The 27,595-nt window shown below is 38.7% G+C and overlaps 1 protein-coding gene across 2 annotated transcripts; it reads left to right on the forward strand.

The window, feature by feature from the left end:
• slco5a1b (solute carrier organic anion transporter family member 5A1b) lies at window positions 1-27,164 on the forward strand. Of its 2 annotated transcripts, none has more exons than XM_058372747.1 (23): window positions 1-237; window positions 3,737-3,787; window positions 4,843-4,956; window positions 5,900-5,990; window positions 6,778-6,898; window positions 8,427-8,748; window positions 9,350-9,673; window positions 9,764-9,807; window positions 13,905-14,227; window positions 14,320-14,406; window positions 14,687-14,766; window positions 14,898-14,962; window positions 15,539-15,751; window positions 16,006-16,203; window positions 16,905-17,052; window positions 17,231-17,304; window positions 17,425-17,502; window positions 18,209-18,328; window positions 18,784-18,950; window positions 22,334-22,387; window positions 22,481-22,545; window positions 24,532-24,605; window positions 24,683-27,164. In XM_058372747.1, the coding sequence occupies exons 1-23, from the start codon at window positions 150-152 to the stop codon at window positions 24,749-24,751; spliced, it is 2,970 nt and encodes a 989-aa protein (XP_058228730.1). In that variant the 5' UTR covers window positions 1-149; the 3' UTR covers window positions 24,752-27,164. The 2 variants fall into 2 exon arrangements, with proteins under 2 accessions (XP_058228730.1, XP_058228731.1); XM_058372748.1 differs by having other exon boundaries at window positions 9,383-9,673.
• Window positions 27,165-27,595: the final 431 nt, after the last annotated feature.

Genomic DNA, 27,595 nt, shown 5'->3' on the forward strand with positions numbered 1-27,595 from the left:
TTCCTCCCTCCTCCTCGTACGTCAATCGCTCCATCATCTCTGCCTTCACATCAACATCGTCCTGGAAATATATCTATCTATCTATTTATACACACACATACCCGAAAAAACATCGACATGGATTTTTAGCGCATTTGTGTCATGGATGTATGAGAGAAGAAATGGATTCCTTCTACCTGCTTCTTTCTCTTCTCGTTCTCCAAGTGCATCTGATCGCCGCGGCCGATAGAAAATTCGGTGGGTGTGCGTGTATGATGGGGGGCGGGGGGGGGCGGTTGGTGGTGTGTCTGATTTTCGGGGTTCACCGGCTACAAGATGTGGGATAAGATAGATAATATTTAGTCGGTCATATGTTTATCACCGTCGTGCATGTCTTCTTCTAGATCCATGTAGGTGGTTAATAACAGCGCTACATGGTGCATGGATAAAATCAGCGCAGGCTTCTAGCTAAATGTTCTAACTGTGTTCTCTATGTCTTCAATAATGTCTCCAATAATCTGCCTTTCACATGCTCAGCCTGCCTTATTATAAGATGACTATAATGTATGATTTTGTCGATAGATTAAAGGTTAATTCTGCTGCTGTTCTAATCGCTTTTCCCTAATTCCGGAGAAGAAAGCACGATGTAATTCAGGCTCAGGCGATTTTTATAGATGATGCGCTTTAAAAAGAAGAAATGATTCACGTACACAGCGTACTTTACATATAGCCAGAAGGAAACTGGACAGGAGGCTGTGTGTGGAAAGACTGGCCTGGGCCTGTGGGATAAACATAAACCTGCTTATCATATACACATATTCACACTAAGACGAGGCCTTGATCTCGTGCTGTTGTTTACGTCTATTTGTAAATTATGTTGGTGTCAATAATGCGGTGGTATCAGCTGGAAAGTATTACATGAAAAGACTTTTTTATTATGGAGATAAGTGTGTGTGTGTGTGTGTGTGTGAAAAGGAGATTCAGATTCAAGCTGTTCTAAAGGTTACCCTGTCGATAGGGCATCCCATAACCATAGCAACCACTTTGAGCATCCTTAATTCATAGAGGAGGCCTGTGAGAGAAAGCGGACAGTTGTTTCCCCAAATAGCCTTCTGTGTCTCCTGTTTAGGCCACAGCATGTCAATTAACCCTGATGAGGTCTCTGTCGACGATCTTCAGCAACCAGCACGGTGAAAACCTTACTAAAAAGTGTTAAAAAGCCATCTGTTCAAATGCGCAGCTTTCATTTAGTTCTATTATAGAAACCTATTGCTGTACTCTTTAATTTTTCACTTTTGTTGGGAATTTACCCGATTTACCAGACAACCTATAATGTTCGTTTTATGATCAAATTAATCAAATAGCTGGGAGGAGTTGAATTGGCCCAATCTCCCCACATGTTTCACAATTGCATTCTTCTGTGCATACAAATACAATGCAAAACCTATTACAGATCTGTGCGATCTCTTCTTGTTTATATATAATGTGAAAATATAGGTGTTAGGAGAAAAGCAGCATTTGGTGTATATATATATCAAAACTCTACTTGATCATTTTATCAGAGTGTACCTGATTTTCATTTTTAAAGATTGAAAACATGTCTGGCAGAAGTATTGAAAAACCCTGTATTATTAAACTTCAAAATGGCAGACATCAAAAAGTCACAAATATTATTAAGTTAGATGCAAATTTTCCCGACTGCATAATTGGACAAGTGATTTAAAGTTACAGCACACCCTATAGCGGTTTCAGACAAAAACACAGTAAAGTCTGTCAGGTTTTACATGAAAATAAAAGCAAGTGTGACTGTCAAAGTCTCCAGAGGAACTGCGGCAGATTCATACCAGACAATTTCCATTAGAAATTTAAGTTCAAACCTTTCGAGTTGAATTTGATATTTAAAAGGAAAAGCAGTATTGAGATGAGAAACTAGATTAGGAAAAAAGCAAATACACCCTTCCTACTTCCACAATGATTTAGAGAATAATTAGAAGCCAGGTATTATTAATAATATAGTAAAAAGTAGATTTTCAAAATAAGAAATAATCATCAAGAAGTGCGACTAGCTCTATAAAAGCAGAACTTTTGTCTGGAGCACTCAGATCTCTGTGTCTACATCATGCCAAGAAGAAAGGACATCATCCATGATCTCAGATATGCAATTGTTGCTGCTCATCCGCCTGGGAAGGGTTATAAAGCCAAATCCTAAAAACGTCATCATTCTAAACTAATTGTTTATAAATGGAGTGCCTTTAAGGCAATTGCCAATATTCCCAGTAGAGGGTCTCCCAGCAGATTCGGTCCAAAGTCAGACTGTTTTACCTACAGAGATATAAAGAAAAAGCCACAAGTTTTTTCTTGTCGATAATGTGACCTACAGTCCTCTGTGAGCACATTAAATGTTATATTCATTACAGCACAGTCAGAAAAAGGCTGAACAATTTTGGCTTTCATGGAAGGGTGTTTAGGAAAAAGCTCTTCTCTCCATATAGGACTGGTGCAAGACTTATGGTTGCAAAATTACGTCTGAACAATCCACAAAAGTTCTGGAACAATATCTTTTGCTCTGATGAGACCAAGGATGGTGATGGAGGCATGATGATTTGGGCTTGTTTTTCAGACGATCTTGCAGTCATTGAGACAACGATGAACACTTTATAGTAGAATTTTCTCGAGACAAATGTGAGGCCATCTGTCCAGCAGCTTATGCAACATGCAACGTCATGCAACAGGGCAATGATTCTGAGCAAATTTGACATCTAAATGGATAAATAACATTTGACGTAAATGCACCTGGCCATCCACATGATGTAAAAGAAAGTATGATTCATCAGACCAGGCCACCTTCTTCCATTGTTCCATGCTCCGGTTCTCATGTTCACATGCCAATTGCAGGCACTTTCAGCAGTGTACAGGGGTCAGCATGGGCACTCTGACCAGTTTGTGGCTATGCAGGCCTATACACATAAAGCTTTCTATTATAAGCCATCATTAAATATTTCAGGAATTTGTGCTACAGTAGCTCTTCTGTGGGATTGAACCAGATCAGCTAACTTTTGCTAACCACATGCAGCAGTGAGCTTTGTGCACCTATGACCCTTTCACCGGTTCACTGGTTGTCCTTCCTTGGACCACTTTTGATAGGTATTAACAACTGCATATTGGGAACACCCCACAAGAGCTGCTGTTTTGGAGATGTTATGATTCAGTTATCTAGCCACAAGTCACTCAGATCTTTTCAGAGCCCCTTTTCCTGCTTCCAAAATCTTTGAGAACTGACTGTTCACTTGCTGCCTAATATATCCTACCCATTGACATGTGCTATTATAATGAGGTAATTTATGTTATACTTATACACATAGAAATTGTGTGAGCCATTCAGAGCCTTAGTGGTACATGCTATGAAATACAAGCTTTACATTAGAATGTATGCATGGCTAATTCAGATAAGCTTTCTAAGCATCTCAGTGTGTGTTCATGTTTGTGGTCAACCATATATTTGCAGTGTTAGCAATGTATTGTACACATATTCTGTCCTTACTCTTATATTACATAGCCTTAAAGTCTCTGTTGTAAAGAATATGAGTTCTTGCAAAAAATATATAAAACATTTTAATACTGACTATCTATATTTAATAAATGAAGTGTTTTGTACCATCTGTTGATCCAGAAATACCCATTACAATAGAATGCGTGCAATGCCTATACATAACAATGCCTGCTTTAAATTTACTATTTTATTCTCTCCTTCCATCAGGTTGCCTGTTTGAGGAGAATCTGTGTATGAACTATGAGATATGCGTCAATGGTAAGACATGGAGTTACAGACAGTGATATATAAAATAGAACAAAGACACCTTACACACATTTTATTACATATATATATATATATATATATATATATATATATATATATATATATATATAAAATGACATCGTACCTTCACTCAGTGGCAATTAACAGTAACACTATTCATATGTACAGCACAGGAATAGAAGCCTTTGAGTGTAAATGATGAAAATAATGAAATAGTCTTTCAGTAAAATGTTTATTATCCCTGCATGCTGCACACACACACACACACACACACAAGCCATTATTGCCTAACAAAAAAACTAATTATAACAACTTCAATCACAAAGGCCACAAGGATAAAAAATACTACTTGTGTTAATATACGGAGTTTAGGCTGCAGCCAGAAATGTAATGAGAATTATTTATTTTGACACCTATAGATAGATAGTTAGATAGCTAAAAAGAAATGAACTGTAAAAAGTATTTTATTCATTCCATGTTTATTACATTTTATTTCTTTAATCTCTTCTCTGGAAGTGGATTATTTTTGTATAACCACACTCTAGAGTATAATGTTCTGCCTATCCCACAACTATTTGACAATAATGACAGCATTTTTCAAAAAATGCAACCTGTGGTAAAATAATAATTATTAATAATATATTTAATATACAAAAATAAATGAAATTATTTATTGAACACAGGATTTGATTATATTGTTTTTAAGCAATAAGCCACATAGCTAAAAACACTATGATAAAGTCATTGTAATGCACACCCTCAAGTGGCTTATTGCTTGAATACATGAAATGCAGCTTATGAAGGCCTTAGGGATCAGCTGATTGATTAGTAATTAGATTATTTGAATCAGATATGTTAAATGAGGGGGAAAGCTGCACTCTGCAGGGCTACATCACTCTAGTACTAAAGTCTTGCTTCATTTAAATCAGGATATAGGTGATGTGCCTACACAGCATGCTCCCACATTCCCGACCAATATCTGCAAAACCACTTAAATTTTTGGGAGATGTTGTACAATCATACTTAAAGCTGTCATTGTTTTGCAGATGGAATGTTCGGCCGTTGTCAGATGATGATGGGAGCAGATGTGTACAGATATGATATCTCACCAGCAACCCTGCAGAGATTTCGCACATTATTCTTGAAACTTTCACTTCGAGGTAGGTAGCAAATAATGATATACACTTATATGATACATATAGAATGAGATAAGGATCTTTTCACATGCTCCTCCATACATCTCAGAACTTTGTTGAATTAAACTAGTCATAGTGACAGTGGAGGAGTTGGATGGGATTGATGCAGGATGAAAAGAAGCACAGTGCCTTTACCACTGTAAAGTGGATTATTTTCACAATACCATGAAACCCACTGTCTGGATGGTGTTAGTTCCACGATTTCCAAGATTCTTTTGCAAAATTAAGGTGACCCAAGACAAAACAAAACTTTCCTGAAAAATGAGAAATTGGACAAGGTATAAGTATTAGAAATGCAAAATCTATACCTTAGCTTAGGAGAAAACTCTGTACTGCAAAGTAGAAGAAAGCTGTTTTCATGAGTGCAGTCACATAAGGTGCAGGAGACAAATAGGCCAATTAATTGCTTTTAAATGATGCACTTAAATGTGTACAATCCCATGAGGTGCAACAGAATCGTGTTTTCTTCATTGCTGAGAGATTTTGATTAGTAATCCCAATAATGCAACAGCCATTTGTGGCCCAGCTCTCTGAATGGGAAGAATGGCATTATTCTCTCCTCTGACAATTAGAGCAGCACTAGCAATCTAGAGAGCTTGTGATGGAGAGAACAAGTGTTGATGGGGTAATTAAAACTGGTAGAAAATGAGGTAATTAAAAAAATTCAATGTGCAGTAAAAACTCAGAGTGTCAGACAGGTTATGTTCTAGGCTTTTGGTAGAGATGCATGCATGAGTGCAATTGTTAATCATCTTTAACATATAAATATTACAAATATATATATGCACCAGAGCTAATATGCAGGTGATGCCTTAAGTCAGGATGAGGAAGAATATTTAAGAAGCAAGTTTTATGGCAATGTGGTCTAATTTGTTCATGACAGTGTGGTCTGATTATGCTCCCCCAGGCCTGTCATGGCACGACGACATCACTCAGCAGGTCCTGTCTAAAGAATTTTCTAAACTACACAGGATCCCTCTGTCACCACCTGACTCAAGGTAATATACTCACAGAGACATAAAATTTAAAAGCCAAATGCAAAGCAGAATTATAAACTGTTGGGGTTCCTGGGAAATGAAGGTAAAAATGTTGTGCATATTCATTTATATTTGCTTGTTGAAGACTCTGCAGTGATGTGGATTCTCTGTGTAGCTTATTTTCATTGGATAGTAGGGAAAAATGCTTTATTTAAAGTGTTTTATTGTTGCAAGAACTTTCCATAACCATGTGTCAAAACCAAAACGCATGCTAGACTTCAAATAAATACCATCTTGGATATACACTATATGACCTGGACCTCATCTTGTGCAAAAGCATTGTCATACACCTCTCAGTTCCAGTGATGGAAAATTGTAATGCTTCAGTATACAAATACTTTCTATACACATTTGTGATTCTAAATTTTAAATTGGATATGTTATGGGTGTTATGGTCAGTTGGACATGAACTCTTGGACATTTTACCATATGGGCTGGCTTGGGTTGGCAATGATCTCTGGTTAGCATAAAATTCATATTAGTGAATATGGAGGAAGGCCTCACTACATTGCAATGGTTTCCCTGGTGGTGTAATTTCTTCTTTCACTCTGTAGCTTGCTGTGGGTTTCAGCTTTCAACCCAGCTGCTTCTGGTAGCAATAGGTTTTCCATGATTGGTGCTTGTGATGAGTGATAATTATCTTATGATGCTACTCCTGAGCACATCAGCAGCAGCCAAATATAGATGCCATTATGATGCCATATTATAATGCAGAGCTGATCATGTTAAAATGTTTCTTACTATGCAGACAACTGGTACAGACGGCTGCTGTGGAAGGTGAAAGACTGAAGCCACTGGAGGAGAAACTTAGCAAAAGTCTACAGAAGTATTTGCTGAACATGAGTCTGCTGCCTAAACTGAATGGTCAGGTAAGGGAGTCTTAGGTTTTTGTGTTATTACTATCTTGCACTTCTACGTTTGCCGCACATGTGCTCGAGCAATGATGTGCTCTACTGTTACTCAACCATAATTCAACCCCTATTGTTTGCTAAGTGGCTGTATAGATGTAAGGATGTAAGTGTCCAGATACTGGCATATCCACATACTTTACATGTATATGACAGATTATATAACATCAATTAATGATTATTTTATATCATTTTATAAATCCCTACACAAATAAATTGAATCGAAATTGATTTGAGTCATATAATATGTTTTACAGAATCCTTAAGTAGGATTAAACATATATGTAACAGGTCACTAACTACAATATAATAATGACATTTATTATCTGTAGTCTATCATGATATAAATATCACCAAGTGCTTATGTTTTCCACTTTTCTTCAAGTCAGACACAGAAACTAACAAAAGGTCACAGTTTACTGTAAATATTTTCTGGTTCTGTGTAGTTGCCATTTTTTGCAATTTTATGCATACCTATGTCAGTGGGTCAGAATGGCCAGTTACCAACATTTCAAGTTACATCCAACCAAATTAAAGGCTAATCCAATGGTTGTCTTCCTAACAAACAGTAAGTTTCTAGACTTTTTGGGGATTATATTGATATTTATATGGATATTTCGCAATATAATAATGCAATGCCACAAAAAATATTTGAATATTTGTTAGCAGAGTTTAAGTTTCAGCTTATATGAAAACCCCAGCTACACACATTTAGACATGGAAAGCAGAGAGAAGCAGTCTAAAACCTGTAAAGGACATTTGCAGCACTAATACTGATTTTTGAGGTTTTCTCTAAATTGATGAGAAAATAGACTAGATATAAAAATAGACAAGATGAATATAGAAATAGAATACACTAGAGTTTTAACAGAATAGACTAAAATATTTTTTATAAATGGCACTTCAGACTATTTACACTATACTGTATGGCAAAAAGTATTTGACCATAATATCGATACATGGACCACAACATTGGAAGCAAATCTTAAAGTTGTAGCATAAAGATATCCTTTGACTAGAAGGAAGTTGCCAAAACCTGTTCTGTTAAGTGCTTCATAAAAAATATAAGAAGATGGAGTGCAGATGTTGATGGGCATGGGATGTTTAACAGATTGTAAGTAGTTGGAACACAAAGGAGAGACTTAAATGAAGAATGCAGGGGTAGATTTTGAACAAACTCTGGTGACCAGTGAACACATAGGCAGTGATAAAAGATCTGTTCAAAAAGTTGGTAGATCTGTTTTTGAAATAGTCACTAATTGTTTTTAAGAAATTGAAAAATCTAGCGACAAACTCAGTAAGTTGGCAGGCTTGGCTACATGTGCTTTTAATAACATGTCTTAAATCAATTTACTCTACTGTCACTGAACAGACAAAGGAAATCTTAAAGAGTATTAAGGTTGTCCCATAAACTGTGTGTGTGTATGTGTAAATTCAACAATTATTACCAGCATAAATAATAAGTGTTTATATTCTTTGGATTGTACAGGTCACCAAAATGAAGTCTTCTCTGCCATCAGCATATTATTATTCTGGAAAACCAAACGTTAAAATCAGCACGATCCCACCTGAGTTCACCCCAGATTCACCCTATCAGGCTGCTTCTTTCCCTGACCTTACTCGTTATCAGAGTGACAAAGTGTACAACACACAACAACAGTTGGATGGTTCAGACTTCGCTCTTACTGCCTTAAAGCAGTATGTGTCTCAGAAAATGTCATCTGGCCAGAGAAGACCAAAACCAGAGCCAGTATTTCCAAAGGGTGGAGCCTCACAATTGCTTGCCAAAAAACCTCTGACTCCAGTAGATGGTATGACCTGTTTCCTCTATATGTAGTTTATGTATACTCAAACTGTAATTTCATCTGATACAACTCTTTAATTGTTTGCAGATAACATGACTAATAGGTCATATTAATATTCATAAGTTCATTGAATGATACTTTCCAACGTACAAATATTATACAAAAATGTATTTAATATGTATCACTTATTTTACAAACACTGACAGCATTTTAATGTTTAAGCTCTCCTTGGCAACACATTTGATTGTCTCTCATTCATGACTAGGAACCAAATTAACAAAATTGGTCAATGCTCTCTTGATGGGAGGGACTCTCTGTCTACCCGTTATCAATCATGTTAACATTAGCTAAAACTGGCCTTTTGTGACCTCATGTATGCATTCTTTTGGGGATGGCATTTTTAAAAATGCATGCATGTGTCTCAGAGGAGGCATTTCACTCTCACAATTTCCTATCTGTTGCATGATAAAGGAGCTGGCAGGTGGGTGGGAATTGACAGTTTTAGAGTTAAATAAATATGTAAGAGATGTTGGTTCAAATGTAACTTGCTGCTCTTAAAAATACCTTGTTTTGGCAACTAAATGCCTGTTGGTTTTGTTCTTCACAGAGACCTTTATCCGAAATGTTTTACACAATGTAGGAAGGCACAATGTAGATGTGGAGAGTTTGAGTGCAGCAGATCTGGACCAGCTGGCCTCTCTCATAGCTGATGCTCTTCAGGTAGTGGAGAAGCAAGCAGAAAATGGATACAAACCCCGAGACCTGCAAACAGAAGATCTGCAAACTGAAGAACAGGAAACTGGAGAACTGCTGCCCAGTGATCAGGAGCCAGGAGTAGATTCATGGAATGAAAATACCTCAGAGTCAGTAAAGCAACTAAGTGAAGAAACACCAAACAGTCAAATGTTTGAGACCATGCCATCTATGTCAGGTAAATCTCCTGGATATTATTAAAGGAATATAATGTTTTTAATATATACCTTTATTAATATAAATCAGATGTGCTACTCATTCTGTGCAGGGAGACAAAGCAGAAAGGAGCAGAGATCTAGTGCAGACCATAAGGTATTTATATTTGCCTGTGTTCGCCATCACTTTTTATATACAATCAATATTCAGATTGCTAAGATTTAGGGGTATGAAACCACACTTTGTGATTAAAAGCATGTGAACGCTTGAGCATCACACCCGTGTATGGGCCAGCCCCAAACTGTTGCCCCAAAGTTGGAAGCACAAAATTGTATATGATGGCTTTGAATGCTATAGCATTACATTTTCCTTTCACTAGAACTAACATATTAGTGCTCATGTGAACAAAGTGAGATCCGTGGAGAGTTCTGACCTCAACCCCACATTAGTGCCTAACCTCACTAATTCTCTTGTGGCTGAATAGGCAATTCCCTACAGACACGCTCCAAAATCTTAGAAAGCTTTCCCAGAAGAATGAAGGTTATTAAAACAGCACAGGAGACGGGGTTTAAATCTGGAATGGGATGTGCAAAAGAGCACTTAGATGTGAAGGTCAGGTGACCACAAACCAACACTGAAGAAATGACACTCTGCTACAATGTAAAGTAGTGAGTGTACAGCCTGTATAACAGTGTAAATTTGCTGTCCCCTCAAAATAATTCAACACTCAGCCATTAATGTCTAAACCGTTGGCAACAACAGTGAGTACACCCCTAAGTGGAAATGTCCAAATTGGGCCCAAAGTGTCAATATTTTGTGTGGCCACCATTATTTTCCAGCACTGCCTTAACCCTCTTGGGCATGGAGTTCACCAGAGCTTCACAGGTTGCCACTGGAGTCCTCTTCCACTTCTCCATGAAGACATCACAGAGCTGGTGGATGTTAGAGACCTTGCGCTCCCCCACCTTCCATTTGTGGATGCCCCACAGATGCTCAATAGGTCTGGAGACATGCTTGGTCAGTCCATCACCAAGGCAGTGGTCGTCTTGGAGGTGTGTTTGGGGTCGTTATCATGTTGGAATACTGCCCTGCGGCCCAGTCTCCGAAGGGAGGGGATCATGCTCTGCTTCAGTACGGCACAGTACATGTTGGCATTCATGGTTCCCTCAAGGAACTGTAGCTCCCCAGCGCCGGCAGCACTCATGCAGGCCCAGGCCATGACACTCCCACCACCATGCTTGACTGTAGGCAAGGCACACTTGTCTTTGTACTCCTCACCTGGTTGCTGCCACACACACTTGACACCATCTGAACCAAATAAGTTTATCTTGGTCTCATCGGACCACAGGACATGGTTCCAGTAATCCATGTCCTTAGTCTGCTTATCTTCAGCAAACGGTATGTGGGCTTTCTTGTGCATCATCTTTAGTAGAGGCTTCCTTCTGGGACGACAGTCATGCAGACCAATTTGATGCAGTGTGCGGCATATGGTCTGAGCACTGACAGGCTGAACCCCTACCCCTTCAACCTCTGCAGCAATGCTGGCAGCACTCATACACTATATTGCCAAAAGTATTCGCTCACCCATCCAAATAATCAGAATCAGGTGTTCCAATCACTTCCATGGCCACAGGTGTATAAAATCAAGCACCTAGGCATGCAGACTGTTTTTACAAACATTTGTGAAAGAATGGGTCGCTCTCAGGAGCTCAGTGAATTCCAGCGTGGAACTGTGATAGGATGCCACCTGTGCAACAAATCCAGTCGTGAAATTTCCTCACTCGTAAATATTCCACAGTCAACTGTCAGCTGTATTATAAGAACGTGGAAGTGTTTGGGAACGACAGCAACTCAGCCACGAAGTGGTAGGCCACGTAAACTGACGGAGCGGGGTCAGCGGATGCTGAGGCGCATTGTGCGAAGAGGTCGCCAACTTTCTGCAGAGTCAATTGCTACAGACCTCCAAACTTCATGTGGCCTTCAGATTAGCTCAAGAACAGTGCGCAGAGAGCTTCATGGAATGGGTTTCCATGGCCGAGCAGCTGCATCCAAGCCATACATCACCAAGTGCAATGCAAAGCGTCGGATGCAGTGGTGTAAAGCACGCCGCCACTGGACTCTAGAGCAGTGGAGACCCGTTCTCTGGAGTGACGAATCGCGCTTCTCCATCTGGCAATCTGTTGGACGAGTCTGGGTTTGGCGGTTGCCAGGAGAACGGTACTTGTCTGACTGCATTGTGCCAAGTGTAAAGTTTGGTGGAGGGGGGATTATGGTGTGGGGTTGTTTTTCAGGAGCTGGGCTTGGCCCCTTAGTTCCAGTGAAAGGAACTCTGAATGCTTCAGCATACCAAGACATTTTGGACAATTCCATGCTTCCAACTTTGTGGGAACAGTTTGGAGCTGGCCCCTTCCTCTTCCAACATGACTGTGCACCAGTGCACAAAGCAAGGTCCATAAAGACATGGATGACAGAGTCTGGTGTGGATGAACTTGACTGGCCTGCACAGAGTCCTGACCTCAACCCGATAGAACACCTTTGGGATGAATTAGAGCGGAGACTGAGAGCCAGGCCTTCTCGTCCAACATCAGTGTGTGACCTCACAAATGCGCTTCTGGAAGAATGGTCAAAAATTCCCATAAACACACTCCTAAACCTTGTGGACAGCCTTCCCAGAAGAGTTGAAGCTGTTATAGCTGCAACGGGTGGACTGACGTCATATTGAACCCTATGGATTAGGAATGGGATGTCACTTAAGTTCATATGCGAGTTAAGGCAGGTGAGCGAATACTTTTGGCAATATAGTGTATGTCTATTTCCCAAAGACAACCTCTGGATATTACGCTGAGCATGTGCACTCAACAACTTTGGTCAACCATGGCAAGGCCTGTTCTGAGTGGAACCTGTCCTGTAAAACCGCTGTAAAACCACTCAGTTTCAGGGTCTTGGCAATCTTCTTATAGCCTAGGCCATCTTTATGTAGAGCAACAATTCTTTTTTTCAGAGCCTCAGTGAGTTCTTTGCTATGAGGTGCCATGTTGAACTTCCAGTGACCAGTATAAGAGAGTGTGAGAGCAATAACACCAAATTTAACACACCTGATCCCCATTCACACCTGAGACTGTGATTCCTGTGACTGTAATACTGACAAGTCACATGACACCAGGGAGGGTAAATGGCTAATTGGGCCCAATTTGGACATTTCCACTTAGGGGTGTAGTCACTTTTGTTGCCAACGGTTTAGACATTAATGGCTGTGTGTTGAATTATTTTGAGGGGACAGCAAATTTACACTGTTATACATGCTGTACACTCACTACTTTACATTGTAGCAGAGTGTGATTTCTTCAGTGTTGTCACATAAAAAGATATAATAAAATATTTACAAAAATGTGAGGGGTATACTCACTTTTGTGAGATACTGTATATAGTGTATGTTCTGTTTTCAGTTTGAGCTGGGTTTAAAATGAGAGTTGGTTACTGTCATGTGCACAGACAATGCAATAAAAGTTTTACATATTATGACATTTCTAAAGCTTTGAACATTCCCAGGCAGATAGTGGGCTCCATTATTGTTAAATGGAAAATGTAGTGGAATCCACCAGTATTGTTACCTGAGCTGCCATCTGGCCAAACTCAGTAAATGAGCTAGAAGGGCTTTGATCATGGAAGTGACCAAGAACCCAATGGCCACTCTAACTGAGCTTCAGAAGACCTCTGCAGAGATTCCAGAACCTGCTTGAAGGACAACCATCTTAGATGTACTTTATGCGTTAGGCCTTTATGGTAGAGATGCTAGATAGAAGCCACTCCTGAATGAAATGCATTTGGCAGGCACATAAAATACTCTGAGCTAGATATTATCTGAGAGAAGAATGTGAGAAACTACCTGCACTTTCATTAATATTACAAATGTAAGGAAGCATTTTAACAGAAATTCCCAGGCTGATTTTTGTTCCCATTATCTCCATGCTGCTGGTACTAAAAGGCTAAAAGTCTTGATGATGACGCATAGATCTGCTGCTGAAATTTAAGAGAATCGTAGACATTTAAAAATATCTAATATGAACAACAGTAATGGCTGTCCACCAGACTTACCAGATTACCACTATTTATGTGCAATATATGTGATTTCTAGGTTGAATGAATATTATAGAATGAAAACTATTACTCAGTGCACTATTTCTGACAGATAGAAAGTAATATTTGAGTATATTCTCTAATTGTTTATATTGGCTTTTTTTCTCTCTTTGCAGGATGTGGAATTGTTGGGGAAGTTGTTAGAGTATCTGGATAAAACCACCACCTCACAGCCGAGCCCGTCTGTAAAGGAGCAGGGCGTATCCGTGGAGAGAGTACACAGCAGAACAACCGAGCTGGGTGTAAAAGTACAGAAGAAGGCAATGGAACAGGTGGAGGAGGTGGAGGGATGGGTAGAGGCTGCTGCTCTAGCGCCCTCTTCTGTTTTAGAGATGGATGTCACACCACACCGCCAAAATGTGAAAGTGCAGGATCTACAACTTGATGTACAGGCCAACAGTAATGATGATGTCTACGGCTACATCATTACAGATACTGAGTAAGTTTCAAACACAAATATCAACAAAAATACTAAAATAATTACAAACTAATGACTCGCTCCCTTTTTTCTCACTGTTTTTTCTTTATCAGTTCTCTTCCCACTGATCAAGGTTTGCACCTGATGGAGCTGTTGTGTCGTAAAGCAAAGATCCAGATGACTGATTTCCTTGAGCTTTCGTGAGTCTTCTCTATGTGTGTGTGTGTGTGTGTGTGTGTATGTGTGTGTATGTGTGGGTGGGTGGGTGTGTGTGTGTGTGTAAAATCCTCATTGCTGCCTTTACACTTTCAGTGTCGAATTAACTCTCAGTTTAGTTTCCTTTATTTCCTTTATTTTTTCATAAACATGTTATTTATCATTTATCAGGTGTCCTACTAACAGCTCATTGTTACTTCAACATGCAACACCAGTAACTCCATTACAAAATCTTAAACCAATTTTCTGTGTGATTGTGTGCAGAGTTGTTGGTCCAGCTGTGACATTCCAGGTCCGCACTAATGATCAGAATGTCACCACAGCTGCCATTGCCAATTTGGCAGGTAAGAATTTTTCACATGTGCACACTCTCTCTCTCACACACACACACACATACACACAATCACACTCTTTTTGCCACTCTGGAATAATGTGCATATGTCATGACTGACACTTCTGCTGTCGGTGTAATCAGTTAAACAGAAAGCTGCACTAGAGAAGGAGGCTGGAGTCACCATTTTGGAGGCAGGAGTTACTGATGTAAGGAACTTCTCAGTAATGTTTCTCACTTCCTTTAAAAGTAAATGATTTGTAGACTTATTACACTGTATGACTAAAGTTTGTGTACACCTGACCATCACATGCCATCTCTTCAAAGTTGAAAACAAACAGTTGACAGAATGTCTTCGTTACTGTCCCTTCACTGAAATTTGAGCTTGAATGTATTACAGCATGACAATGCCCCTGTGCATAAGGTGAGGTCCATTAAGACATGGTTTGTGTGAAAGAACTGAAGTGGCATGCACAGAGCCCTGATCATAACACTGAACACTTTGGGGATGAAATGGAATGCTTAGTATGAAGCATTCTTGGCTTGACATTGATGTCAATTCAAGATGTCAAGCCAAATGTCTTATAGCAACGTAAAAGAGCCAACTTTGTAATGGGATGTTCAACATGTGCATATAGGTGTGATGGTCAGGTGTATATCTGATCTAATCTGGTCCTATAGTGTATATCTGAGACTGATGAGAGTAGCCTGTATATCACGATAAATATTCTCATACTCAATGATTTGGAATCTCCAATTCTGTCTTTCTGTCTTTGTGTCTGTAGAAGACTACGTTGAGCCAAATTCCTACCAAGTACAGCCACTCTGAATCTATGAAGTTCCTAATCCTTACAGTAGTATCCATCGTGTGCATCATCGTGGTCCTGCTGATCTCTACTATAATTTACTGTCTGCGCCATCGATCACATCACAAACTCAAAGAGAAACTCACTAACCTCAGCACAGACCCTGCTACTGAGGCCACAGCTACCTATCAGGTACGAAGTATTGTGCTTGTGTGTGAGATAGGGTGGCTTGCATAAACAGGATCATAAGAAAAATACCCAGCATGGTATGAAGAAGCAATGCTGAGGCTGTATTCTAAGACAGTAGATTCATTACCGAACAAAATATTAACCAAATTCTGTTATTGACTGCTGAAGGGTTTTCTGTGTATGCAAGTCCATTTCCTGCATTCTTTTACTAGTTTCATCTTTCATTACACATCTGTTCCACTCCCCCATATGTGTAGGAGTTGTGTAGACAGCGGATGGCTGTGAAACCCCCAGTGGAAAGGGCAGAACTTCGACAGTCTTCTCGAATTAACAGTGTGTCTTCTCAGCTGAGTGATGGACCGATCCTTAGCCCCTCTGCCCGCACGAGCACGTCCTCCTGGAGTGAAGAGCCTGCCCACACAAACATGGACATCTCCACTGGACATATGATACTGGTAACCAGTCAGATGTATAGTCCCCTCCAAAAGTATTAGAACAGTCAATTTGTTTTGTTTTTGCTGTACAAAGAAGACATTTGGGTTTGAGATCAAAAGGTGAATATGAGACGATAGGTCAGAATTTCAACTTTTGTTTTTTTTTCTGAACACGTTGGACAATTGATTTGTTACAGTGCCCATTGCTAAAAATGCTATGCAGATTGAATTAAATGAAACTGCTATGGGGGGGGTGTACCAACGTTTACAGACCAACGTTTTTTTGCGAGTGACTTTCAGCATTTTACTTGCAGACACACACACACACACATATAAACACACTGAGTTCAGCACAGCTCTCTCTCTTTCCAGTACACTGATGCTTGACCACACTTCTCCCTGCCACATCCCCCCAATGCCCAACTCAAGCCAGGGAGCTATCTGGCCTGCAGCCGACTGTTGGAGCTCAAACATAGAATAGTTGACCCAGACATAGAAAATGACTAGTGTAGGGTACAATATTGACAAAACATACTGTAATTACATTACTACAATTATCCAACATAATAATACTCAAATTGAGTGAACAGTTAGAGATGGACTAAGTAAAGAATATCTAAAAAAGAATGTAGTATTGTTCTATAAACAAAATAGCGTACCACACAACGCTTTCTCTTTTCTCTCTGTCTTCGTGTTTCCCCTTCTCTTCTGTTGGTTTATAGTCATATATGGAGGATCACCTGAAGAATAAGAACAGGTTGGAGAAAGAGTGGGAAGCTCTGTGTGCATATCAAGCAGAACCAAACAACTGCAGTATTGGCCAGAGAGACTGCAATGCCAAGAAGAACCGCACCACCGCTATCATACCTTGTGAGCATGTGCCTTTATTTATCCAGAGACTCTCTGTTCATGATAAACACTTAACACTTTTGTTTTTTTTTTGCAGACAAGTTAATACATAAACCTGTTTTCAGGGAACATCTTTTATAATGCTAAATAAAACTGAACCAAACCCTAATCTACATTTGTGCGTGTACTTGTGTTTCAGATGATCATTCTAGGATTTGCCTGAAAGTGGAGAACAGCCAAGGCAATTCTGAATACATCAACGCTAGTGCTATTGTAAGTAAATTCTATAAAATTCCACTTACATTATTTCTTACTGTACCCACTGCACTCCTGTTCCAATACAAATGAAACAATATTATACAAAAATTTTGTGATGGTGTGTTTGTTTCTTAGATGGATCACGACCCTAGGAACCCAGCTTACATTGCCACTCAAGGTCCTCTGCCATCAACTGTTTCTGACTTCTGGCAGGTAAATCTCTCTCTTTCTCTCTTTCTCTCTGAGTGTGTGTTTGTGTGTGTGGGTGTATGTGTGTGTGTGTGTGTGTGTGTATAAATGTGAGAAATTACCTGTATGCATGAATCTTGTGTGTTTGAGATATTAGTGTGAATGCGATACACAATAAATAATCAGAACTGCACCTCAACCCATTACATACCCAAGTGCCATCACTGGGTCCAGGCACAGGCTACATGCAGGTTTTTTAGTAAGGTGTTGGGCTACCACAAGCCACCAGAACAAATTCAGTGTAGATTAGTGTAGATTTCTGCGAGTCTGATGGAGAGCACTGCCTAACATGATAGTCCAAATTCTCCCTTAAGTGTTCACCTTCACTGAGCTATGGTGATTCAAGCTTCTTGACTTGACTTGACGTGATGGTAATGGTTGTAACATACGATTTACAACATTTTCCTACTCATCAGACAATTTGGTGTGGCCTCTTTGGTTGTCACATTTGGTAATAACATTCAACTACTCATTTTGACATTCTGTTAATCTAAATGCAATCCTTTAATCATTGAGGAGTTTAATCCTTTAATCATGTTCTATTAATTTGCATTTGTGTATGAATTCAGGAATGTATTTTTATATATATTTTTTTTAAGCTCAGTATGTATTGCTATTTAATTTGCACTTCTCTGTACATCTGTGTGAGCAACGTGTGTGTTTTTTTTAGATGGTGTGGGAAAGCGGTTGTGTGGTGATCGTCATGCTGACTCCTCTAACAGAAAGTGGAGTTAAACAGTGTTACCACTACTGGCCAGATGAGGGCTCCAACCTCTACCATATATATGAGGTACTAAACACAGATAAGCAACCACAGACAAAGAAAATATATACACCGATCAGGCCTAAAATTATGACATCTGCCTAAAATTATATTGGTCCCCCATTTGCTGCCAAAACAGTCCTGAACCATCATGCAGTGTGGTTTCTGACATCTTTCTATCAGAACCAGTATTAACTTCTTCAGTAATTTGAGCAACAGTAGCTTGTCTGTTGGATCGGATCACATGGGCCAGCCTTCGCTTCCCACTTCTCACTTGCTGCCTAATATATCCCACCCACTAACAGGTGCCATGATGAGGAGATAATCAGTGTTATTCACTTCACCTGTCAGTGGTCATAATGTTATGGCTGATCCTTTTATTATCGTCTAAAACTCTACACAGAGTTTAGACTGCAGTAATAATTAGACTGAATAAAATAAGAATTCATAAAGTGTTTGTTTTATGGTGTGTGTCTCTGTAGGTTAACCTGGTGTCAGAACATGTGTGGTGTGAGGATTTCCTGGTTCGCAGTTTTTACTTGAAGAACATGCAGACCAATGAAAGTCGCACAGTCACCCAGTTCCATTACCACACCTGGCTCAGCCAGCACACACCCGAGACCAGCCAGGCTCTACTCGACTTCCGCAGGTACACATCTGTGTGTGTGTTTGTGTGTGTGTGTGTGTGTGTGTGTGTGTGTGTGGTCACATGTTCACATGGGTGATTAAACATATGCATCTGCATTTTTTTAAACATTGTTTCATTTATTGCAATTAAAGGAACTTTGAAGACAACACTGCCACTTTATCCATTTTTGTTCATGTTCTATTTTTGTTCACGTTATAACTGTTCTGTATAACTATCAGTTGTAACTCTGTTATGCTCTGTCACCCTGCTTTTTTCCATTAAATTTTCTCATTCACATTCTCACTGTCATTCTCCTGCTCATTCAATCAATCTCTCTATCTCTGTCACTCTTTATTCATTGTGGTTGATTTTGAAAGGAAATATTACACTGTATACAGCTGTATATAATTACAAATTGTAGAAGGAATTTTGCAAAGATTGCCCAAAAATAGTTCGGGTGATTTTGCATGTTTAGCAGCCAAAGTATTTGTATTTCCCACTGTAGCTTGATATTCGATTAAATTCTGTTTTATTTGTATAACACTTTTATAGCACTTGTTCCAAAACAATTTTATAGGAATATCCATAATAAAAATGATAACGTTTTAAATTGATATGCATTATTTTGTTTATTTATCAAGTATTTCAGTCCACACTAGTTGTGTGTTGTGTTTCCCCTCTGCAAGTTTCCCCTCTGAACATGCATTCCAGTTCTTATAAAGATGAACAGCATCTTTTTCTTTTTGTTTTGATCCTTTCTTCTTTATTGTTTTTAGCTTTCCCTAAAGGGTCTGTGTATTTATAGTCTTGTCAAGTGCTTCATGTATTACTAATCCTTATTTTCAGTTTCTGTGTTCCAATGACCCAGAGCTTCAAAGTCCCCTTCAAATGTCTGCTGTCCAAGTAACATAACAACTGCAGTACAAATCTACACACGTAACACAATTACGGCAAAGTCCAGGACAAAGTCATTAAAGCACACTAGTAGCAAAATGCCCTGTTTTAATTTTTAAAGTTGGTCTTGAGGTACTGAACGATATAGGGCAACACAGTCCAGCTATCCCATTCAGACCCAGTACACCACTTTCAAGGGTCCATTTACCAGGACACAGGGCCCCTCCTAGATACTCTGTAGCTTGGAGTTGCACCACTGACCAATTATGCCCGGTTACCAACACACATAGGCTGAAGCTACATGCAGCCTCATTGCTCTGTGTTGACTGCAAACATTTGCATCAACGGCCAGTGTGAGGAATGGAGATGGTCCATCTTGCCATTGGCTTATCCCCCATCTGCTGTTGGCTCTGTTCTCTCCACCAGCCCATACTGCCTTCAACTAGTTTTGCATCATGTGATGTTTCCTACATCATGCAGGATGCCTTCCTGCCCTTGTAAAGTCACTCCATCTGGCTGCACCTCTTGGCCCAGGAATCGTACCTTAAATAGAGGGCTACGTCATGAAGTTTGCCCTCTCAATGCACGCTGTTGCATTCTGCAAGCATCATGGCTTGCAGCACAAACAGTGCTTCCTTTGTGTTGTGTTTTGTTTTGATCACTGCCCTTGTATTTCTGTGTTTACACTTCCATGTTCATTTTGTGCCCCTGTCCTGTTATTGGTATACATGTTCACCTTTGATTAGATCATGTTCTAAGCCCTGATCTTTCAGTTTTTCAATGTGGTGTCTCACAGGACCTCTGTGTCGTGTTCTGAGCCTAGTTTCTTTGTTGTACTAGTTCTGTGTTTCATGTTTTCTAGTATGATTTCCCAGTTTTGACTTGCACTTGTTCATCTTGTTTTGATCATGGATTACTATAGTGTCACATTGTCTGCTTGTGCTCTGACTCCCACCTGGATTAAGAATGCTGATTTCTCATTTACCCTAAATAACAAGCACACTGATTTTATACAATTCTATCCTGCTTGAACTCCATACTGCATGTTACAGAAGCTGGGCTGTAGTCCGTTTTTTTCAGGCAGTTAAAATGGAAGTGCTAACTATTAACAAGTTGTTACCAAGTTGTTTCTTGGATCAGATCTGGAAAAAAGAAAAAAAAAAATCAATGTCTCCATAGTCACACTTACCAGAAACAGCATATTGTTGTGTGCAACTTAACAGTGTAACATGATCAGTTAGTCTGTGACCTTCCAAAAACAGACTGGATCTGAGTCCCATCCAAATTTATGCTAGAGTTTTGTGTTTTGTTTGGAAAGTTTTTTTGTTCTTATCTACTGGTCTCAGTGGCAGTGTGCTTGACATCACCCCAGCCAAAGATTGGTATTATTGAGCTTAGGTTGTTTTGTACCTATTTGGCAATGAAAATCCATGTCATGAAGCTGACTCATAGTTCTTGTTCTTGATTCCAGAGGCATTTAGGAACTCTATTGACTGATGCAACAGAGTATAGATTATTTTTATACTGCTGTGTGGCTGAGCTGTTGCTTTTCTTAGGTGCTTCCAAAATAATGGCACTTACAGGTTGATTGGGGCAGATCTAGCAGAGCAGGAATTTCACACACCGACTTGTAGCAAAGGCCACAATTTTAGCCTTATATTGTTTGTTTGACTCAAAAACAAGAGAGCTTATCACCCAAAGACTACCATACACATGATGTAACACAGTGGCAGCAGCATGGTGATAAGGAGCTGCTTCTCTTCAGCTGGGCCTGGGAGAGTCTGTAGGCCTCTTTTAGACAGCTGAAGATGAGGGAAATGTCACCTTCTGTCTTCAAATGACCCAAAGCACATACCAAGTCAACACATAGCTTCAGAAAAAGAATACACACACACACACACATCAATGCATCAGTGTGTGGAGGGCTCCTTCTCTCCTCTCTCTGCTTTTACTTTTACTTAATCCCTTGCCATTTCCTTCTCTCTGTTTCATTGTTTGAACAGTTGCCAGTGTCATTTTTGTGCTAATGCAGCTTGTGCACTCTGACCCCAGTTGCATAGTCACAAAAGTGATCACTGACAGCTGTTACTCCACATCCTAGTGCACCTTGGGACATTACCTCTTCCCTTACCCCATGAGCACTCTTCTGGCCTTTGCCCTTATTCTACTCTTTATCTTTTTTCCTTACCCATTGAACTTGGGGGACTATGTTTTCTGTCTCTGTCTGCCACTTTTTGATTTCTGTCCTACTATACTCCTTGATCATGTCGCTTGTTTAGTCTTCATATCACAGCATTTTGCCTAAATGACTAAAGAACTGGACCTTATGCAAATGCAATTCCTTTTGTGTGAACTGTGATGTTCTAACACTCACTGACAGCACTGAAGTGTATGTGTGTTTGTGTGTGTTTGTATATATGTGTGCGCACACTATACTGTATATATGTAAATGTGTTAAGTATCCATTTGTATTATCACCAGCATGTTTGTCATGATGTGTTTTTTCACAGAAAAGTAAATAAATGCTACAGAGGAAGATCTTGCCCCATCATAGTTCACTGCAGGCAAGTATAACACTAAACTTTTCATGAACATATAGGTTTTGCAATTAAATAAATCGGTAGTCTCAGTATCTCTCCTCTTTCTCTCTCTCTCAGTGATGGAGCAGGGAGGACTGGGACATATATACTGATTGATATGGTTCTGAATAAGATGGCTAAAGGTAGGTGCACATATACCTCTTTTTTGACCTTTTTATAAGTGGCAAATATTCACTGGGAAAAAATTTCATCTCTGCAGCAATGATCACTTAAACCTGGAACAACTCCAGCCCAATCTCCAAGATTCAAGCACTAATTACTTTATTGGTTGTTGTTGTTGTTTTTACATGCAGTGTGTATAGCAGTACACTGTGTTGAAATAATGCTTTTAGCTGTTTAGTCAGTCAAATTAAGAATCTAGGAACATTGAAAAATAGACTTGTGTCTCTGAAGTCTTTTAGGTTAATATTTCTAATAAATATTCCTCTCTTCAGGTGTTGAATTGTTAAGTGCTTGGTTAATAATGTGAGCAATACACAGATTCCATTCCATAATTCAAGGCACATTTTACTGTATAGAATGAACCACTGCAGTTATTTATAAGTAATATCATCTTTGGAGGATGGTTGGCACGACCAAGTGCAGGGAACAACAGCAGTGCCATCATCAACTGTCAGAGGTTAAAATCCTCAAAGCAAATCATCAGCTTCATTAGAACTGGAGAAAAGTAAAGAACAACACCTAAAGAAACAGCAGGGTTTCTCAATACAGCACAAGACTGGCACTTAACGGTGGACCTGGACAGGCAACTTAGGTTTCCTCAGCATATCCTTAAGACCATTCTAAGACCTGACCTACTTCTGGTGTCAGAGGTAATGAAGCGGACTTACATGCTGGTGCTTATTGTGCCATGGATGAGGCCAATGAACAGAACAGGCAGAAATTTGAACTGCTACTGTCAAGGCTGGAAGGCAAGGTGTTTACCTCTGGAGGTAGAGTGCAGATGTTTTGCAAGAGTGGGGCTTACACTGCACTCAGCATCACAGGCAAGAAGAGGAGTTGGACCATCTACAAGAACCTGAGAACCTCAAAATTGAGTGAACCTCATGAGTGTCAATGAACCTATTTAACAATAACCACAGTTAATCAGATATATAATGTTTTCACAACAATCTTGAATTTTCAGGATTTTATCAGGGAAAAATGCTTTGCTTTTATAGAAATTAAGATCTTACTCTGCTAATGTAAAATCATTGATAGCACTAGGCATAAATGAAGGTTAAATGCATAAAATACTCACAAAAAATACTTCTAAAATCAAAGAAAATTTAGGACTCCCAATTTGTAAAGTTAATGTAACAGATTACTTCTTTTTATGTAAGATGAGGTACATCACTTATAATTTCAGCAGTTTCACCCTGGTGGATGAATAAAATACATCAATTAATATCTACCTAAAACTTACTGTAGGTTTTAGGTAGATCCGTACAGGAGGACAAACATTCTATACAAAACACCTTGCAGTGTTTAGCATGGCATTATAGTCAAACTTGTATAACAGATTTCTTCCTTCCTCTTTCTCTTCCTCTTTAAGAAATAGGTTAAATGAATGTTCAATTTAATTTTCACACAATTCAAAGAAGGAATGAAAAAGCAAACAGAACTAACAGATAAAAGCAGTAGAGGATGTAAACTGAATTGATGGCATAATGTTTTGAGAGAAATGATGTATTGTGATGAATTGTTGTGTAGTGGTTTCCTTACATAATAACTGGAAGGAAAGATGGAAACCTCTACCATGTAATAGTGCAAGGGATTGGTTGATTGGTTTGGAAGATTATTTCACAAAGATGTGGGAGAAATGTCTCTCACCACAACATAAGTACATAAGAACATAAGAACATAAGAACATAAGCCTATATTCGAATATAGCTTTGCACATCTATTGTTTTCCTATCTGTTCTCAAGACTGTATAAAGAGATTTTTTTTGTTAATGTCAGTTTTGTCTTGTTTAAGACAAACTGTGTGTGTGTGTGCGTGTGTGTGTGTGAGAGAGAGAGAGAGAGAGAGAGAGAGCATCGATTAAAGCAGCACATCACAGTCATCAGCTCCTGGATACTGAAGTGTGCTGTATGCTGATATTCATTTCCTCTCGGTTTCTTTGTAGGTGCTAAAGAGATTGATATCGCTGCTACACTGGAGCACCTGAGAGATCAGAGACCTGGCATGGTTCAAACCAAGGTACAAATGCAAGCATAGAAAGGCATACATACAAAATCATACATCGTCATTCTAACCACGCTCTTTCTCTTTCTCAGGAGCAATTTGAGTTTGCATTGACTGCAGTGGCAGAAGAAGTGAATGCTATCCTTAAATCCCTCCCTTAGTGAGAAATCAAGCAGCAAGATACATCCTGTCTCCCTCTCCTTCTTTATTTTCTTCCTCGTTTTCTGTCTCATTCTCTCTATCTGCCTAGTGTATATAAAGTTAGGACTCATTAAAAGCTTTTTCCTCATTTTTTTGATGTATACTGGCCTTGCAGTGCAGACAGTCTACTTAATATATTAAAAAGATATTATATGTTTGGATATATTAATCATACATCTTTAGATTTTTACCCACATGTAAATGTGCATTTTTCACCACTTATTTCTCTGTTGGCTGATGGCCCATGTTTAGTCATTGCCAAATATAATATTATGATAAGCTGCCAATAGCTTGTTTCCAATGCTGAAAAGGGTATTTAAAACATCGCATCTAAATTATGGTACAATAAAAATAATAACTGAAGTTAATATTGTATGCAGCTAGAGAAAATGCTCTTGAAAATGTACTTGGTAAAGGCCCAAATGCTGGTACTTCTCTTTAAAGGAGTACATTTAGTATCATAGTCAGCAAAGACGGTTCTGTTTCATACCTCCTAACCATCAGAGACAATAAGAAAGGCCTGCATACCTCCTTTTGTCCATGTGCACACCTGGCAAGACATTCCAAAAAAGTCATAAAGTGAGCTATAATGCAGTGTATATTGCAATAAATCCTGTTATCTCCTTAACAGCTAGTTACTACACTGGAAACCACAGGTAACCTCCGAAGGAGCTCCATGGGTTTGCTCACTTGCAGTACTCATATTCAGTGAATACTTTGCGGTTAGTGAGGCTGAGAGGTTCCTCTTTACCATACAGTCTGGTAAGAGGCATCAGGATACTGCCATATTTTGATCCTTTGCACCCCACTAATAAACAAGCCATACAGGACACATTAACCATCCTGAGAACACAGTATAGTGTTTTGTGTCATGGTGAACTCAGAAGAGGTGCTACAGGACCTAAAGCACCCCCTGTTACAAGCCAATACACAAAACTTCAAAAACAGAGACAAAGACTCACATCTGGGGTGAGTCTGTGACCACAAGTTTTCAGCTCAAAGTCATGTCAACCAATTAATTCAGTACAATTTAAATCAATCTTATTTGTATAGTGCTTTTAACAATGGACGTTGTTGCAAAGCAGCTTTAAAGGAATAAAATTTTTTATTTATATTTATCTCTTACAAGCAAGCCAGAGGCAATGATGGCAAGGAATAACTCCCTGAGACGATGTGAGGAAGTAACCATGTTAAAGAGGTTCTAGAAGGTTCCAGGACAGGATACCTTAATAACAGTAGAGTTTGTTGTAAATACTGCATCAAATTTCACTTTATGACTTTATGTTGCAAGGTCTTGGCAAGTACAGTAGACCTGATGAAGGTATAAGGTAAAAAGAGATACTAATTCAAGAGTAGAAGATGATTAGCATAAATAATGTATGAAAAAGGATTAACTAGAGTCTCAAACTGTACACCAACAAGGTGGATGAAAATGGTAGGTGTGTAGTAAACAGTAACTGTTTGATTATACACTTGATACATATGTACCAGCCCTAAACACACTAACATGCCACGTGCTGAGAACAGTACACCAATGGTCCAATGGTGGTACGGATGATTAGGTTGAATAAAGCTTACAGTGTACATTGCACCAGAGAATTAACCCAAGTACACTTAAGAGGGTGTACCTGCTAAAATGACCAAAGTGTGTACACTGCAAAAAATGACATCTTAGTATGGAAAAAATTTTTGGAATATAGTCAAAAGGATCTACTATTTCTTATTATAGGATTACAAGAAACCAAATATAAGATTATTAAATCTATTCCTAGGCATATTTTACTGTTTTCTGCTTTACATTTTCCTGTTCTATTGGCAGACTGTTTTGCTTATTGTAATCTTGTAATCACTAATTGTGAGAAAGAAAGCAGCAAAATTATCTGTCAATAGATAAGAACCTTTTGAGCTTAAAATGAAAATGTTCCTAGCTTTTATTAGGTTTATTGTAAATTTATAATAAACAAACTAACAAACTATATATATATATATATATATATATATATATATATATATATATATATATATATATATATATATATATATATATATATATATATATATAAAACTAGATTCCGGATATCACTCATTTATTGCGGTGTAGGAGCAAAGTGTTGATACCGAGTCTCTTACACTAGTTGGTTTTTAGGATTTGCTTGATATAAATAAAATGTACAATGTGCTGTGATGGTGATTGCAGACTGTAGAAGCTAGTAAACATTTTACTATCCTGTTCTGCTAGAAGAATCATTACACCTCTTAATGATTCTGATTATTGTATATACCACCAGAATTCTATTATAATCTATTTTGCTCTCTGAACAGATGAAATGCTGCCGTCCTGTGATTAAAGTTTAACTGAATGTGAAACAGTAATACATTTCTGTGCCTTTTTTTGTGCTTGGAGCGCTGGGAGTGTTTCCTTTCTACTTATTATTCTGTTTCTTTTCCCAAAAACAAATTGTGCTAAACATGTAATATGAAATGAACTCGATCCAGATGAAGCAGAATGAAGTTTTATTTTTTCTGATTACTTCTGAACCATATTTTCAGCTAGTTTGCATTTGCATAATACAAAAACCTTACTTTTTCTACATTTTTATCAAAAATAAATAATAAATAAAATAATAATAAATAATATAGTGCCTTCTCACAGCTGACTGCTCAAGCTATAGTGTCTGCTGCAACTCTTTTAGCTAATACTGGATGAAAACATCTTAATTCTTCCAGAGTGCTGATGATATAAAGGTATATAACAACAACAACAACAACAATAAAAATACATTTATAAACATATACTTTTTATG

Source organism: Hemibagrus wyckioides, linkage group LG20, assembly GCF_019097595.1.
Source record: "Hemibagrus wyckioides isolate EC202008001 linkage group LG20, SWU_Hwy_1.0, whole genome shotgun sequence".
Lineage (NCBI taxonomy): Eukaryota > Metazoa > Chordata > Actinopteri > Siluriformes > Bagridae > Hemibagrus > Hemibagrus wyckioides.